Raw genomic sequence first — 15899 nt, 5'->3', positions numbered from 1 at the left:
GTATTTAGACCTTCATTTACATCAATATATGAATTTTTTTACCAAATCCAATATCAATTTCGCATTTTTTTTAACTTAAATAGAATTCAGTATCTAACAAAGTTTTATAACCGAGCTAGAATCCAAAAGGGACTTTTTCAACCCTTGTATCCCTTACCAATCATTTTGTTTAGATTCAAATTTTGGCGTGTAAATCCATGAACTTAACTATATACCTTAATTGAGAATTAATTTTTCTGACACACCCGCATCCAAACCACACGTGATAAGGTTGAAATTAATATATTTTCTAAATAATGTAATAAGTTCAAACACATTTTTTATATATATGTAATGTGGTTGTAAAAAACTGTAAAAACGTATTTCGTATTATAAAAAAAATACAAATTATGCAAATGAAATTATTAACATTTTTGTAACTGAATCAGAACTACTTGATCATGAGTTTAATCCACTGGAATCGGAATCATTGGAACCATCAGGGTTTGACTTTTTTATGGGGTTTAGATTTTGGTTTCTCATTAAACAAAGTTTGTGTTTTTTTTTGTGAGCCCAGTCCAAAGTAACACAGATTTTAGTGGCACAAAGAAAAAGTCATCTAATCAACAATAATGATTATAAAGGGTCAATTGGACTATTGAACTTGTTTCACAAAATTAATCTGACCCAAAATCAACTTTAAGCATTAATTCTAAATATTAATTAAATTAACTTTACGCATTAATTCTAAATATTAATTAAATTTATAAAAAAAATGAATTAAAATACCATTTATTTCTCTTTTAATAATTATCATTTTCTGTAAAAATTATTAAATTAAATCACTTTTCCATACCTTTGAAAATTTAAAAATCTTCATATCTTTGAAAATTTAAAATAACAAACAAAAAGTACAACGTTAAACTCATTAAGAACGATAAAATAAAAAAAAATATTACCTTGAAAATTTAAAATAACATATACTCTTATGGAACAATGAATTTTTTTCTCTGTATAACAATTATTTGGGACCGAATTAAGTAATTTGATCAAAGAAGAAAGATTACATAAGATACCGGAGATTCCATCTAAGGAGGAGATTGCTTTAGCACTCTGATGTCATGATTGTTTTAATCTCTCAGCTCCTTGAGCACCCCCAAAATTTTTTGTTCTACTTTTAGTTAAATCAGTTCTCAACATATAATTCGTGATTTTTGTGTGCCTATTAATTTCTGACACTGACACGTATATATTTATATTAATTAATAACACTATCGAGTTGATACCTCGGTTGAAACATTAACGGGAGGAAGAAGAAAGAAACATAGTATTCAATAAGCAAAATAGTAATATATCTGATGAAATTTACATAACTTTCCATCAAATATCAACTGCATCATAGGTTTCTTTCTACCTTTATATTTTAAGTGCAGCTTTTATGAATCAGCTATATAACCTCCATAAATTCCCAGAAAAATTTGACATGGGCACCTCAATCCTTCCAACAAAACTATTATATTAGTAAAACTACATTCCCAATACCCTGTTGTGTATATTGTTATATTAATTGCTATAATATTGTATCTTTTAATTTAGAGTTCAGTATGAACAATAGCATCATCATCCTTTGATTCTTCAAGCTCTTCGATTTCGGTACGATGTTCAACAATATCTGGCTCAATCTGATCAATAATGCTATACTCTTTGTCTTCAGAACTTAGGCAATCTGCTGAAGGATGAACAACTCCATATCCAAAGCCTTGAGCAGAATTGCAGTACGTCTCGACTGAGCCGTCTTTTTTCTCTAGGTTGATGTTGCTCAGGACTATGTTGCTACATGGAACTGTGTCGCTGCAGGAAAACTTCATTGCTTTTGCACTTTTTGTAGTTCCGGTGACATTTCGGTACATGACTTCGCTTATTTTTACAGCTGATGTCTAAACAATGTTAAAAACAATTATCAGGATGCTTACAAGTACGTTATTTTCGGTCGAAATTAGTGCATAAAATACTACTTTAACTCGTGTCGATAGACTTACCTGGTTTTGGCATTCTTTTGGGGAATCACAGTAGAATTGATCGATAATAATCGGATTTGCAACATCATCCATCCTTATGTTTTCAAAACGTATCCCACGAACATATCCGTTTCCTCCCTGAACAGAAAAGCAAAATGAGGATCCTAGATGCACATTTCGAAGTATTCACGAGCTAACCTTCAAACACTTGTTACCTGCCATGTTTTGATCCTAAGGCCGTTGGTTGTTTCTTTGAGGAATGCTGTATCTACCACCACTTTTGTAACGATCCCGGTGGAGTTGTCCTTCCCAAGGCTTCCAATACTGAGCACGAAATTTGCACAAAAAATAACATTACAGAAAGTGAGAGCAAAATAAGAGTTTGATAGCCAGCTCCTCTTTAGTCCATTGCTTGGATAGCACAAGACTAAAATGTTTCTGAACAAAGAATATCTCAAGAATACGCGATAAATACCTGATTCCATGTCCAGGTCCGCAATAAATTCTCTTCATTTTGATGGCCGAGCTACCATTGACAATTGATACACAATCATCTCCTGAATATCACATGCAGACCTGTCTTAGTATATTTATCATAGTATCATGATCCGCAGATAATGACTTTTTTCTGTCATTTTGTCATGTGAAAACAAATGCTTATAAATTTATAAGTATGAGGATCAAGAACCTGTCCCAATTTTGCAGTCTTGGAGAGCAACATTAGTTGAATCAGTAATATGAATTCCATCAGTGTTCGGGCTGTCTCCTGGAGCAGAGACCAGCACTCGAGACACTCGCACAGATGCACACCGAGAGATCACGAAATTCATCTGCTGGCTGTTCTGGATTGTCAGGCCTTTTACCTTCACTGAGGAGCTTGAATCAATAGTAAACGCCTGAGCAAAAAAAAAAGGTGAGACACATTTAGTAGTTGTACACATAAATGTTTTGCATATCTGTTTTCGAAGAAGAACAATCAACGGAAAAGATACTTACTGTTGGCGCTCCTCTGCAAGGCTGAAAATTCAAACAAAGAAACATCAACTACATTTTTATTTGAATCTGAAGTACTTAATACAGATAGTGCAATAAAGTGAAAAAGATTAATCACATTTGTCTTGTTCTTTTTGCAAGATGATGCCCACCATTTGCTTCCCGAACCATCGATTACTCCATTCCCTTGGAAACTGACTCCATTCAGTTTAGAGAAATCGAGCCAGAGTCGGGGAAGGTTTGGATCCCAGTTCTGAGGCTCATCAGGTGCTACTATAGTCCCATCTATCTGCATAACCATCATGAAAATGCAAATGTTGGCACAAAAGGTAATATGATACAATGACAAAAATTACACTCCTGGGTACCTCAACTTTCAAAAAGCATTGAACTCTACCTGAATGACCAATTTATCCTCACATGGCCCCTTGAATCTCGTTGCATTAACTAAATAGCGCCGTCCTGGAGGTACCAAAAAGACCGATTTTGATGTAGAGCAGGCTGTTTTCCAAGCATCCACAAAGGCCTGTGATAGCATTAGAGAAAACTTAATCTAAAAGATGAAATTGAAGAACTGACTTGTAACAAAAGATTAAGCAACACTAAACTGCAGATTAACCATCAATTCTTAGTTTTCAGCACTGATTTTGTTGAATATAAAAAAATGCAACAGTTTATTACGTTAAGTAAACTAAAAAAAGGGCGGCCCGGTGCATTACGCATCCCCACCAAGCGAGGGTCTGGGGAGGGGTCTCACCACAAGGGTGTATTGGGGGGCAAGCCTTCCCCTGCCAATTTTTGGCAAGAGGCCGTTCCTAAGACTCGAACCCGTGACCTCTCGGTCACACGACAACAACGTTTACCGTTGCGCCAAGGCTCGCCCTCAAAGTAAAAATCTCCAAACCCGTTTAAGAGTTAAAATATGCACCTTTGTGTCATCAGAAACGCCATCTCCAACTGCACCAAAGCTGTCAACATTCACAAGCACCTTGCTACCTCGTTCACTTGTCCACGACGGAATATCAAAGAATTCCATTTCCATATCATCTTCTTCATCTACTTCGAAGTTTTCAAGTTCGTCTAGCAGCCCAAAGTTTCTATAGACCATGTTTCCTGCAACTCCATGAACGACGCTAAGCAAACCAAGAAAGAAAATGATGAGTAATTTATCCATGATGCTTTTCTGCCTGCCTGCCTGCCTGTTCAAGACTTGATTGATTTGTATAAATCCATAGAAACACTAAGTTACAATTTATATGTGGGGATTGGATTAAAGAATGAAGGGTTTTGCAGGCTTGGCTTAAAAGTGTATGAAGAAACATTTTCTACATGCCCACACTTAAAGTACAAGGGAAATATTTTTTTAAGTTGTTTGCTTTACTCTTCAACCAGTACACAGAAGTTAACTATACAATAGAAAGTGGATTGTATCAAGTAGTTTCTCCAAACCAAATGATTTTTCAGCAACTTCATTTCTATTCTATGAATTCTAGGATTAGTCCCACATGGAAAAAACATAAAATCCTAAGAGGTCAATTGCTATTGCTTTCGCTTTCGGGACCATAAGAGGCTACAGAAAAAGCAGATCCTGCTTGTCCACTACATGCAAAACTATGTATATGCTTAAAGCAAAAGAAAAGTATGAAACTTTCCGTCTATGGACATAGATGTGGACTTTCATATGAAAGGTTCACCTCATGAAAACAAAGTTGACCTTGCTGCATGATGTTTCAGTTTGTTGAAGTCGAAATCGTAACGGGAAAGATTGGAATTAATTAAACTGTGCCCAATTTCCCTTGCCATCTTCCTTGCTATAGCAGATTCCCTAATCTGCCTTGAGGCTTCGAACTCTCCGATCAACGAATAGAAGTTGGATACTTGTAAATGAACTGCTGCATCTTCTGGATCAAGTTCCAGCAATGCTTTTGCTGCTCTTCTTCCAACAATTTCATTGCTGTGGACTCGACAACTTCGCAGCAACGAGCTCCACATCACACAGTCACCCTTTCCGGGTGCCTGTTGCAGCAACGTTTCAGCTTCGTCTAGTAAACCTGCTCGACCTAACATATCTACCATACAGGAAAAATGTTCCCTTTCTGGGGGAACTTCATGAATTGATTTCATTGAGTTGAAAACGTGTCTTCCGTCTTCAACTAACCCAGAATGGCTGCATCCATTCAACACGCATAAGAACGTTACTTTATCAGGTTTTAAACCCTTCTGGATCAGTACTTGGAGCATCTTAAGACATTCTCTTCCCAATCCACATCGGGCAAACCCACTGATGATCGATGTGAAACAGAAGACGTTCGGACAAGGAAGTTGTCTAAAAACCTGCTGCGAAAGTTGAACATGACCGGACCTTGAATATGCATTCATCAAGGAACATGAAACTGAAACATCAGATTCAAAACCTAATTTTATTGCAAAACAATGTACCAATTGGCAGCTAGCTAAGCACATCAAATCTGACTCTGATAATGCTTTCATCGCCGTTGAAAACGTAACCTCGTCGAGTCCAATTCCTTCATCAACCATCAAACAAAACATCTCAATCACATCATCAACAATGCCGCAATACAACAGAGAGGTCATTAACGAGTTACAACACACCAAACTCGTCTTCGAAGAACTTTCATACACGGATACCGAATCCTCAATGTCCCTGCATTTCCCATACATGTCAATCAATGCAGATTGTACATAGACACAGCCATGGTCAAAACCCAGTTTCAAGACACAACAATGTATCTGCTTTCCAAATATAACGTCGCCATTCATACTCGACAGATTAAGGAACCCCACAAACGAACGAATTGATGATTTCATACCCCAAAACTGCATCATGTAGAACAATTCAAGAGCTTCAAAAGATAAGCCATTATCTGCACACACTGTCAATATTGAATTCCATGATATTACATCCCCAAGAGGTATAGATTGAAATGATTTCTTCGCATCGCTTAGGCTTCCACACGCAGAATAAAAATCTACCAAACTATTCGCAACGAAATTATTTGAATCTACAAATCCAACCTTAATCACATGACAGTGCAGCTGTCTCCCTTCGTTGAAAAACCTCTGGTGGCAACATCCACGGATCAAATAGCAAAGAGTAAGCCCATTTTCCTGTACATTTTCCAGTTTCATCTCAATGTACAGTCCTAGTAAGTTATCAAATCGACCCATTTCACAAAACCCACGAAAAACCATATTCCATGTGGCTAAATTTCTTTCTGGCAATTCATCAAACACCCTCGAAGCTAAATCTACAAGTCCCATACTCATATAAAGACCAACAAGTGAACTTCCGACATACAAATTGAAATCCAACCCAAGCTTAATAACTCTGCAGTGAACTTGAATTCCTTCTCCACAAAATCGGGCATCGTTACAGATACTTAAAACAGACGAAAACGTGGATGGGCTCTCTTTAATTCCGTCGGAGAACATTTCACAGTACAGATAAAGAGACTGTTCAGGCATTCCACATTTTCTATACCCAGAAATGAGCAAGTTATAAGTAACAACATCTCGCATAGGCATTTCATCAAACACCTTGCGAGCATTAATGAAGTTCCCAGATTTAATCCAATTATCAATAATCCTGTTTTTGGTGTAAATGGCATCGCCGGGATTCTCTTCGCAATACGAATCCAGTTTGTCGGTTAAAGATGAGAAAGGTAGATACCTCGGTGTTAAAGATGTAAGTGTACGGACATGAGGAAGTAATTTGGTTCTCAGCATATTGTAACATCAGATTACAACATCGTTCCTTTTTTAGGAGCTAAATCCAAGAACCCAGACGCTTGTCTTGGGGTTTGAACCAGATAAATCCGCAAAGTTCAAATTTTTATTCGCTAAAAACCATGAATTCCTTTTCCTAACTTCCTATTTTTTTTAACAGAAATAAATTGCAATTTACGTTCCCCTTTGCTGGCCAAATTAAAGGATGAGTCTTCTGCGTCAAGCAAAACTCCTTGATGAACCCACCATCAGATTGATTTTTTTTTTTTTTTTTTTTTTGCAGACATAGAAAAAGGCCTAATATATAATTACATACCTAAACCTTTTGCCATTTGACATATGAACTTATACTTGAAAAAATCATACACATTAATTTATCAATTTTGGACATTCAACACCCTCATTCACTGATATAAGTTAACATGAAATGTGTAGTTGAAAGTTTAACTTGTTGGTGACATATCAATTTTGAAGCCAGCCAATTTAACAAATAAGGATATTGGAGTTCTAAAATTGATAAGTTTAGGTGATAGGTCCATAGAAAACATTATTGCTAAAAAAGTAAAAGCAACATCAACATGGGGAAAACAAGAAAAAATGATACAATTGTGAAACATCAAGATCAGAAGGTACAAATTTCAACAGTTGGTTGACAAAAAAGGTACACAGCAGTCCTCCATTTGTTTTTTTTTTGTTATGATACTGATGCAGCAGTTGATGTACAAGTACCAGCACATGATAAATACTGTGAACTGAAATTATATTAACAGGTGGAGGCAATGGCCTCCAGAAGGGAGGCCACAAATCGCATTTGAGTTTCTTCATCAATTCTTGAGAAGAGAGGAACATGGACGAAAAGAGATTTCTGACCATTCTCTCCTGCAAACTTAAGAGAGTGGTAATAGACATAGTTGCATACGAAACGCCCTGCATCGTCCGATGCTGTCACATCGTAGCCCTTCTTCTTCAGTAACTTCAGTATTTCTTCAGTGCAGCAGCAAGTCTTCACAAATCAATATGATCATAGTGTTAATACATATTAATAGAAAAAGGTTCATTTTTCTTTTAAGTTTGAAACCTAACCATAGTTATCAAAGGCGCACCTCGTGCTCAAACCGGAGGTGTGGCTAGGCGCAAATTAGAAGCTACACAATGTTTTTTAGGGTTCCAAGTTAAAAAATTGGATTTTTTAATCTGTCCTTTCTTATCTATAGGATCTATGGCTGAAATTAAATTAGAATAAAAAGAAATGAATAAAAAAGAAAAGAAGATTTGGACAGTAGAAAGATCCAAAAGAAAAAAAAACACACAAAAAAAACGTTGCTCCATTTTGAATAGTTTAGAAATATCACAAATGAAAACTCTAGTCGATTAACTTAGGATTTGATTGAACTAAGATTTATAGTTTTTATTATGAATTATGATTATGGAAGAGTTGGTAGTTAATTAGGAACTCATTTCATGCATTTTATAGTTAAGAGTATAGATAATTGGATATTATTTAAGCATGCGCTTGAGCCTTGTGCCTAGGCTACAGGATCATCTTACGCCTTAGTGCAAGGTCGCTTGCGCCTTTAATAACTATGAATCTGACTGTGAAGTAAATGCAGAAAGTAATCCAACTGGAAGTTTCCCAAACTTGTTTAGAGATCCTTAACTTAGGCAGCATGCAACTATCATCAATAGACTAGTTAATATTCTTTAAAAGGAGATCATAATGTACCTCTCTTGTGCAGGAAGTTCCTCCATCCTCGGAGACTATTGGATGTTGCTGTAAATAGCAAAACAAAACAATATGAATATAAATATGATGGCAACCATAATAGCTCAGTAATGAAAATTGATAGTTTGCCCCTGTAATGAAAAACAATTAAAAAAAAAAAAAAAAAGCTCTTCAAATGGACGAAGTAGTATCACCAGAGGTTGCCATCCTAGCTCATCCGGACATCGGAAGGTGGCTTCATTTACTGCCAGCCGCTCAATGGCAAATTTCATTGCTCCACTGTTCACCCCTAAGTGAACCTGAACAAGCAATAAAGACCTTACTTTAATTTACAAGTTATAGATCCAAAAAAAAATGGAGAAAAAAGAGAGCAGCAAATGTTGAATCTAGCTTCTTTTTCCCTTTTGATTGACTCATTAAAAAGAGGTGAACTTTATCTTACCTTTATTATGTTACCCCTATTAAATGGCTTTTTCTTATTGACATGTGAATTGTATTGTATATATATTACAAAAAGTTTAGGGATGGGACGGGTATCTCCAGTCCAGGGGCAGAAAAAGCCTCAAGGCCACAAAGGGTCTTATGGGAGGGCTTACATATTGCTACACCTACAAAAACTCCAACAACGGCAGCGGGAATTAAACCCAGGTGGGGATGCTAGAAGAGTTACTTCCTTACTCTTGTGCCCACCTTTCACTCCACTTGCTTTGCTTAATTCACTCCATGTTCTTCCTAAACTACAGTTCTTCCAAATTAACCAAATTAAAGGAGTTGCACATTTTTTGCCAGGGATCAAAACAGAGGCAAAGACAAAAACAGATCAAAACAATTCTAATTAAAGGATCAAAATTAGATTCTCTAATTCGAATGCAACATAAAAATGGATAACGGAAACTCACCCACACAACTTGCTCATTCTTGCCCTCGTTTGTGGCTGAAATGCTCGATCCCAAGACCTTGTAAAGCATGGGAAGAGCACCATCTCCAGCAGTCTCAAGAATAGTGCAACTTCCAAGAGTAAATCCAGTAGCCAATCCTCTCTTTTCAAGATAATTCTTCAAATTGCTAACTATTGTTTCTGTAGGATTATCAGCTACCCCTTGAAACTTTTTGAATCCAGTAACATGAATTATTACATCCTTTGGCCCTTCAGATCCCATCTCTCCACTTCGTACACGAATGCAATTCCCAATTTTTGTTTAATTAACGGTTCAAGTGAAGCCTGTGGAATCCACCACGTTCACCTTCCTAAAACAGCCAAAAAGAGAAACAAAAACCTTCAGAATATGATACGAGCAAAATCTGGAACCATATAATAGCTTAATACATTAGGGGCTCCATCAACTTGGCCCAGATTGGTCCCTGAATTTTGAAGATGTCTCATTAGCCTGAACAAGTGATCCATTGACCGCTTGAACTTGCTAAAAGTGGTCTACTTGCTACTTGAACTTACTTAAATGACCTAATTCCCCCTTGACCTTGGTTAAAGTGATACACACTCCATATTTGCTCAAATCCTCTCTTACTCGGCCATGTAACACTTAGGGATCGTGTCAATTTAAGCAAATTCATGGCTAATGAGATATCCTTATAGTTTAGGAGGTCCACTCAGTTTTCCGGGAAAGTTCAATCGGTTTTATGGCCAAATTCAAGGCAACCGCTGATGAATTAAACCTAATAAAATTCTTGTGAACATGGACTCAAACACTTGGTATTCAATTGCCTGGAACAAGAAAAATTTATCCTTTCCAGCAAAAACACCTAGTTTATGTGTATTTAATTGCTAAAGACATGCCACTAAAACTAATCCCCCAATCAGAATCAAATGAAGATACGTCACAACATTTCAACTAGGAAAGCCTATGATTTACAGCTAATTCTCAGAAGAACGACACAAGTTCAGAAGAGTAACACAAAATTTTCACTGGGAACAGAAACAGGCACCGCACACAATTTTAACAAGTGGAAAAGAGACAGAAAAGACTAAATCCGAATTACAATTTGACTATGAACATCGCTAAGTGAAAGAAAACAGTGAGAAGAACTGAAAATTCGGAAACAAAAGAAACTCAAACAGCTACTTAAGGGGAAAATTAAGATTAGAGAGAAGCGGACCTCGAAGTTCACGCTCGCTTGCCACCTAGATGGCTATATCTTCTGCTTGAAATCGGAAACCCAAGATTTGCCACTTCAGAGTAACGAAGAAAGTTGATTTCTTTCAAATATGAGTTTGGCCCTTTACCGGTTAATAAATATTTGGAACGATGTTTGAAGAAGGGCTTCAATTTCAAAACAATTGCGAAACTACCACTGCTTCTCTTTAATAATTTATTTGGAAATAGATTACATTACAATAATTGAGAATTTGACAAAAATGTCTGCTTATTGGAGTGGCCGGTGACGGTGGCCTGCTGTCGTCAAAATCTAATAATTGGCATTTCTTGACACGTGGTAAATTATAATTGATTATGATTTTAGAAAAAGGAATTTGAAACCCTAATTTTAGAGATCAAAGTTGGGATATTGGAAATACAATTGAGAATTACGTCAAATACCTCCAAATATTATGCATTTCTGATTTTTTTTTTAGTGTTTATTTGTTTAGAAAAAATAAATTGATGAAATTTCACGCTAGTTAATATAAAAAATATAGGCTTAATAGGTACCCAATCTCTAAACTTGTAACTTATTTTCACATGGCCCTTTCAACTTAGGGGACAACCTCTCAACCCCCCAACTCTTCAAAAACATCACATACAGCCTCTTACACCCTATGTTCGGTCAAAATATTGACCCATGTAGAAAACGTGTTTGACTATTGACCACACCAATGTCACGTGTCACTTTTTTATTAAAATTTTCCATTCTGGCATAAGAATTCTGATCGAAATCCATCTCTGCTAGTTGCTCGCCGAGCACAAATGGGCTTGCTCGCCGAGCAGGGATCTCAATGGAAAAATTTAATAAAAAATGACACGTGGCATTGGTATGGTCAACAGTCAAACGCGTTTTCTACACGGGTTAATATTTTGACTGAACATAGGGGTGTAAGAGGCTGTATGTGATGTTTTTTGAGAGTTGAAGGGGTTGAGAGGTTGTCTCCTAAATTGAGGGGGCTAGGTGAAAAAAAGTTACAAGTTTAGGGGGTTGGATACCTATTAAGCCAAAAATATATTCTTTCCATTTCAAAATAACGGTGGTTTTCACCTGGTTAGTGGCTGATTAAATGAATTTGATCGGCCACCGTTAGATCTAGGCTTGTTAAAATTATATGGTGGAAATTAAAACAATCATATGGCTTAAATTTACACATCCTAAATCTAATTATCAAATTTCATTAAATTTTGTTATTTTATTTCATGTAACTAACCATTACATCCTTTCCCAAAGAGTGAGCAATCATCATAAGAAAATCCTCATTATAAAGCTGCAAAGATAGATCTGGAAAGCAAGCTCATACTAAAATAGAAGCTATCGTGGCAGAAGCTGCCACGAAATCTATTGACCATATGCAAATAGTGAAATAGTGTCTTTGAATTATTCAAGGGCCCTCTTGAATAACTCGTTCTTTGTCCATCAACTGAGCAAATTGTACCAAGTAGAACTCATTCCCAACATTCACGATACCTTTTGGTTTCTAAAGTTCCAATGCCCTAACAATCAACGTAGTTGTTCAGGGTTGAGTCTATTCTTCTAAGAGTTGTGGAACCACAGTGAAGCTAGGTTTCAATAGGTTATCAAATGAGACGGTCACAAGCCCTTCGCTCCTTGAATCCTTCACTTGTCGAACTTCTTTTATAGTTTCCTCTCCAACTACAGAGTCCCTATACAATGGAGCCCAAGATTGTGTAGGAACCGAGCTAGCCTCCTGTGAGTGCCTTCCGTCGTCGTCAGGAGGGCCACCAGAATGATGGCCATTCAAATGTTCATTTCTCAATCAACTTTGATGTTCTAGGACTGGAGATTGAAAATAGAAGCTTGATCTCTATTTTCTAGGAAACAAAAATTAATCAATTATGAGATTCCTAAAACCCGTTACTACCATTTTAATCTCTACCTTGACGTCTTCTTATTATTGGCTAATTTGTTATTTGAACGCTACTTATACATTTCATTATTGTTTTTATAATTAATTTTTAAGGAGAAAAGTCTTTATAATTTTTAAGTCTTTACCTGGGAACCACGCAATGATTTATTATATGAATTATTTTCCAATTGTCAAACTGTTAATAATATTAATAACTTAATATTTGATTTCAACTCCATTAACAATGTTACTTGTGACAAAGCCAAAAGCCCTGAGCAATAGTGGTTTCGTCTTTTATAGCCAGTCGCGGAGCAAGTTCAGGATTTGAGGCTTCGGTCCCCCGACCGTCAGCTTCACTCTTAAATAAAATCCATTCGGTACTTGATAGTTTCCACTAATTTTATTTTTTATGAAGACTTATTTATAGTGTTATTTCGATATCTTAAAATAGTTAGAATTGGTTAAAAGGTATGTTTTGTTACGAAATGTGATATGTTCAAACTTCTTAAACCTCTTTTTTTTTTTTTTTGCTTTTATCTTCTTAACCCTTTTGAAATATATATTTTTTTCAAAATTAATTTTTTAACTTTTGGAACTAAAAAAATAAATTTAAAATTAAATTTTACTTTATAAAATTTAAAAACAAATTTATAATTAAAAATAAAAAAGATAAAAATGGTATAACTTTTAAAAAATTAATGTTGGATTTATAAAACATTAAATATATCTACTTCTTTTAGTCTTAACACTTTCAATTTTTTTAACATTCAACACACCAAAACGACAAAAATTTAGGGATCTTAATTTAGAAAATCAGCGTTGAACATATAGAAAATTAAATATGTCTATGTTTTCAGTCGGACACTTTTAATTTTTTAGTCACTACACCAAAACGAAACAGTTTTATTATATTGGAGGCTAAAAAAAAAATTGCACAACCCTAATGGACTGAACTTTGAAATATTTTTTTCTAAAAATTAATTTTTTAACTTTTTAGAACTAAAAAAAATTAAATTTTACTTTATAAAAATTAAAAAAATTCATAATTAAAAATAAAAAGATAAAAGTGGTATAACTTTAAAAAAAATTAAATATATCTACTTCTTTTAGACTTAATACTTTTAATTTTTTAACATTCAACACATCAAAACGATAAAAATTTAGGGATCTTAATTTAGGAAATCAGCGTTGAACATATAGAAATTTAAATATGCCTACGCTTTTCACGTTGGACACTTTTAATTTAGTCACCACACCAAAACGTAGCAGTTTTATCATGCTGGAGGCTAAAAAAAATTGTTCAACCCTAACAGGCTAGACTTTGAAAAACTACCATAAACTATGAAGTTAAATTAGCCCCCCAAATACGAAATCCTAGCTCCACCACTATTTGTAGTCCCCTAATAGTGGTTTATATTTACATTTTTACAGTGTTATTTCAATATTTTAAAGTGGCTAAATTGATCTAAAATGTATGTTTTAATGTAAAAGATTATGTGTTCAAATCCTATGAAACTCGTTTTATTTTTAAAATGTATCAGAACGTACGTAAGGCTAATAAATGAATTAGTATATCTTGAGTAGTGTCTTACTCTATTTATACTATAATCGAGCTATGAGAGACGGTAATAAACTTACGTGTGTCTTATATCGTACTGAGTGGATTCATTGTGATAATTTTTAAGAATTAACATTGAACTTATAGAAATTAAATATGTCTCAGTCTTTTCATGTAAATTGTGTACTTTTAGTTTTTTTAGCCAACACACCAAAACAATAAAGTTTTAGCATGGTGACGGTTAAAAAAAAATTTCAACTCTAATGGACTAGATTTTGAAAAATTACCCCAACCGTAAGACTAAAATTAGTTCCAAATGTATGAATTCATCGCTCCACTATTAGATAATTAGGAGTGTCTTGGGATCGGTGTATGAACATGTGAATCCAACTTTTCTCGAGGCTAGGCATCTTAGGCTTAACATGTAAATTGAATTGTATAACTTGCAACTAAATAAAAAAATATTAAAAATATATGCAAAGCACGCATATTTTTTAATCTGATTTCTTTAAAAATTGCAAAAGTGGATTAAATTACAATTTTTATTTAAATTTTGATTTATAAAATAAAAGCAGTTCATTATCCTTTTATTTATTAACTTTCAAACAAACACAAAAGTTTCAAATCGCACCATAGATCATTGTCCAATTCACATCGCACATGGATCGCTATCTTTATGATTCATAACATATAGATCCATGGCCGTCTATAGCTTGAAAATCCAATGGTTGAGATATACCCAATCAAAATCACTTTCACTATAAACAAAAATGGCAATGATTCCTCGATTTCACTCATCTAACTGTCCAATTATCTGAAAAAATCCATGCAACAAATCAAAAGAACATCATTTGTTATCATACATTGAATAGCAATATCAAAAGCAAAAGCAGATTTCTCACTAGGTAAGTATTTATGTAGAGATATTACTTTCTAAATTACAATTCACAAACCTAATTCTAAAAATTACATTAATCTTGCTATAAATGAAAGATAAAGCCACAAATACCATTATGCCTTAATTAGTTTGCAGTTATAACTTTATTGCGTAAAAATAAAAAGGGAAATTTACATATAAATTCATATTTGAAAAATTATCTATAATTGTATTAAGTTTTAATTTTGAATTATGTCAAACTAATAAAATCATTACCTTTAATCTATTTTAAGAATAGAGTTTATAAATTAGAGGTCTAAGATATATTGTCTAGAGTTTAGGATTTATGAATTGGAGTTTAAAAGTTTTAAATTAGGATATAAAAACATATTTTATTTGTTATATATGAAAATATAATGACATATTCAGAATTAAATTTAATAATTGTAATTTCATAGTTAATCTGATATTCAGATAGCAAGCCCAAATAAAAATATGTTAAGTTTAGAATCTTGGGCTTGGCTTTAACCCCTAAAATGAATAAAATTTCATTTTGCATTTACGAAAAAGATATAAAGTTTTTAGGCTCAGTTTTTTAGACTTCAAACTTTCAAATTGTATTCCATTCCAAGTTTTTGAAGCAAAATCTAAGGCTTGCATAATTAATAAAAAGGCTTAATGCATATTTACATCCTTAAACATGATAAATTTTGTCTATTGTCATCTTGAACTTTTAAAATAACCTATAATATATATATAGTTGACTTTAAAAACCTATTACACACCTATAATTGGCTTTAGAAACTTATCACACACTTAGTTAGTTCATTCAGACCTATTGCACACAAAACCATTGATTTGTCCATCTTTGATAGATGATGTAGCATATGCGTGCTATAGAAAAAAAAATGTGTGAGTTTGTTATGTATGCACCTCATCTATCAAAGATGATAGATCGATAATTTTGTGTGCATGAG

At 34.3% G+C, this 15899-nt stretch overlaps 3 protein-coding genes across 4 annotated transcripts; all 3 read right to left on the bottom strand.

Moving 5' to 3' along the window:
* Positions 1 to 1309: 1309 nt before the first annotated feature.
* On the bottom strand, positions 1310 to 4815 carry LOC136229221 (probable polygalacturonase At1g80170). 2 transcript variants are annotated; one of them, XM_066017856.1, is made up of 10 exons: positions 4685 to 4815; positions 3919 to 4123; positions 3388 to 3516; positions 3109 to 3279; positions 2994 to 3014; positions 2686 to 2893; positions 2473 to 2554; positions 2213 to 2321; positions 2019 to 2135; positions 1310 to 1916 (listed from the first exon to the last, which is right to left on the bottom strand). In XM_066017856.1, exons 1-10 carry the CDS (start codon positions 4687 to 4689, stop codon positions 1572 to 1574), a joined length of 1392 nt encoding a protein of 463 aa, XP_065873928.1. In that variant the 5' UTR covers positions 4690 to 4815; the 3' UTR covers positions 1310 to 1571. The 2 variants fall into 2 exon arrangements, with proteins under 2 accessions (XP_065873928.1, XP_065873927.1); XM_066017855.1 differs by lacking the exon at positions 4685 to 4815 and having other exon boundaries at positions 3919 to 4206.
* Positions 4194 to 7180, bottom strand: LOC136229220 (pentatricopeptide repeat-containing protein At2g27610). Its single transcript, XM_066017854.1, has one exon. The coding sequence runs from the start codon at positions 6735 to 6737 to the stop codon at positions 4686 to 4688; it is 2052 nt and encodes a 683-aa protein (XP_065873926.1). The 5' UTR covers positions 6738 to 7180; the 3' UTR covers positions 4194 to 4685.
* A 138-nt stretch (positions 7181 to 7318) lies between these two features.
* Positions 7319 to 10732, bottom strand: LOC136229222 (uncharacterized). The gene is made up of 5 exons (XM_066017857.1): positions 10576 to 10732; positions 9360 to 9708; positions 8655 to 8759; positions 8461 to 8508; positions 7319 to 7740 (listed from the first exon to the last, which is right to left on the bottom strand). Exons 2-5 carry the CDS (start codon positions 9618 to 9620, stop codon positions 7501 to 7503), a joined length of 654 nt encoding a protein of 217 aa, XP_065873929.1. The 5' UTR covers positions 9621 to 9708; positions 10576 to 10732; the 3' UTR covers positions 7319 to 7500.
* Between the last annotated feature and the right edge of the window lie 5167 nt (positions 10733 to 15899).

Source organism: Euphorbia lathyris, chromosome 5, assembly GCF_963576675.1.
Source record: "Euphorbia lathyris chromosome 5, ddEupLath1.1, whole genome shotgun sequence".
NCBI lineage: Eukaryota > Viridiplantae > Streptophyta > Magnoliopsida > Malpighiales > Euphorbiaceae > Euphorbia > Euphorbia lathyris.
This window is presented reverse-complemented; position numbering and strand designations above follow the sequence as displayed.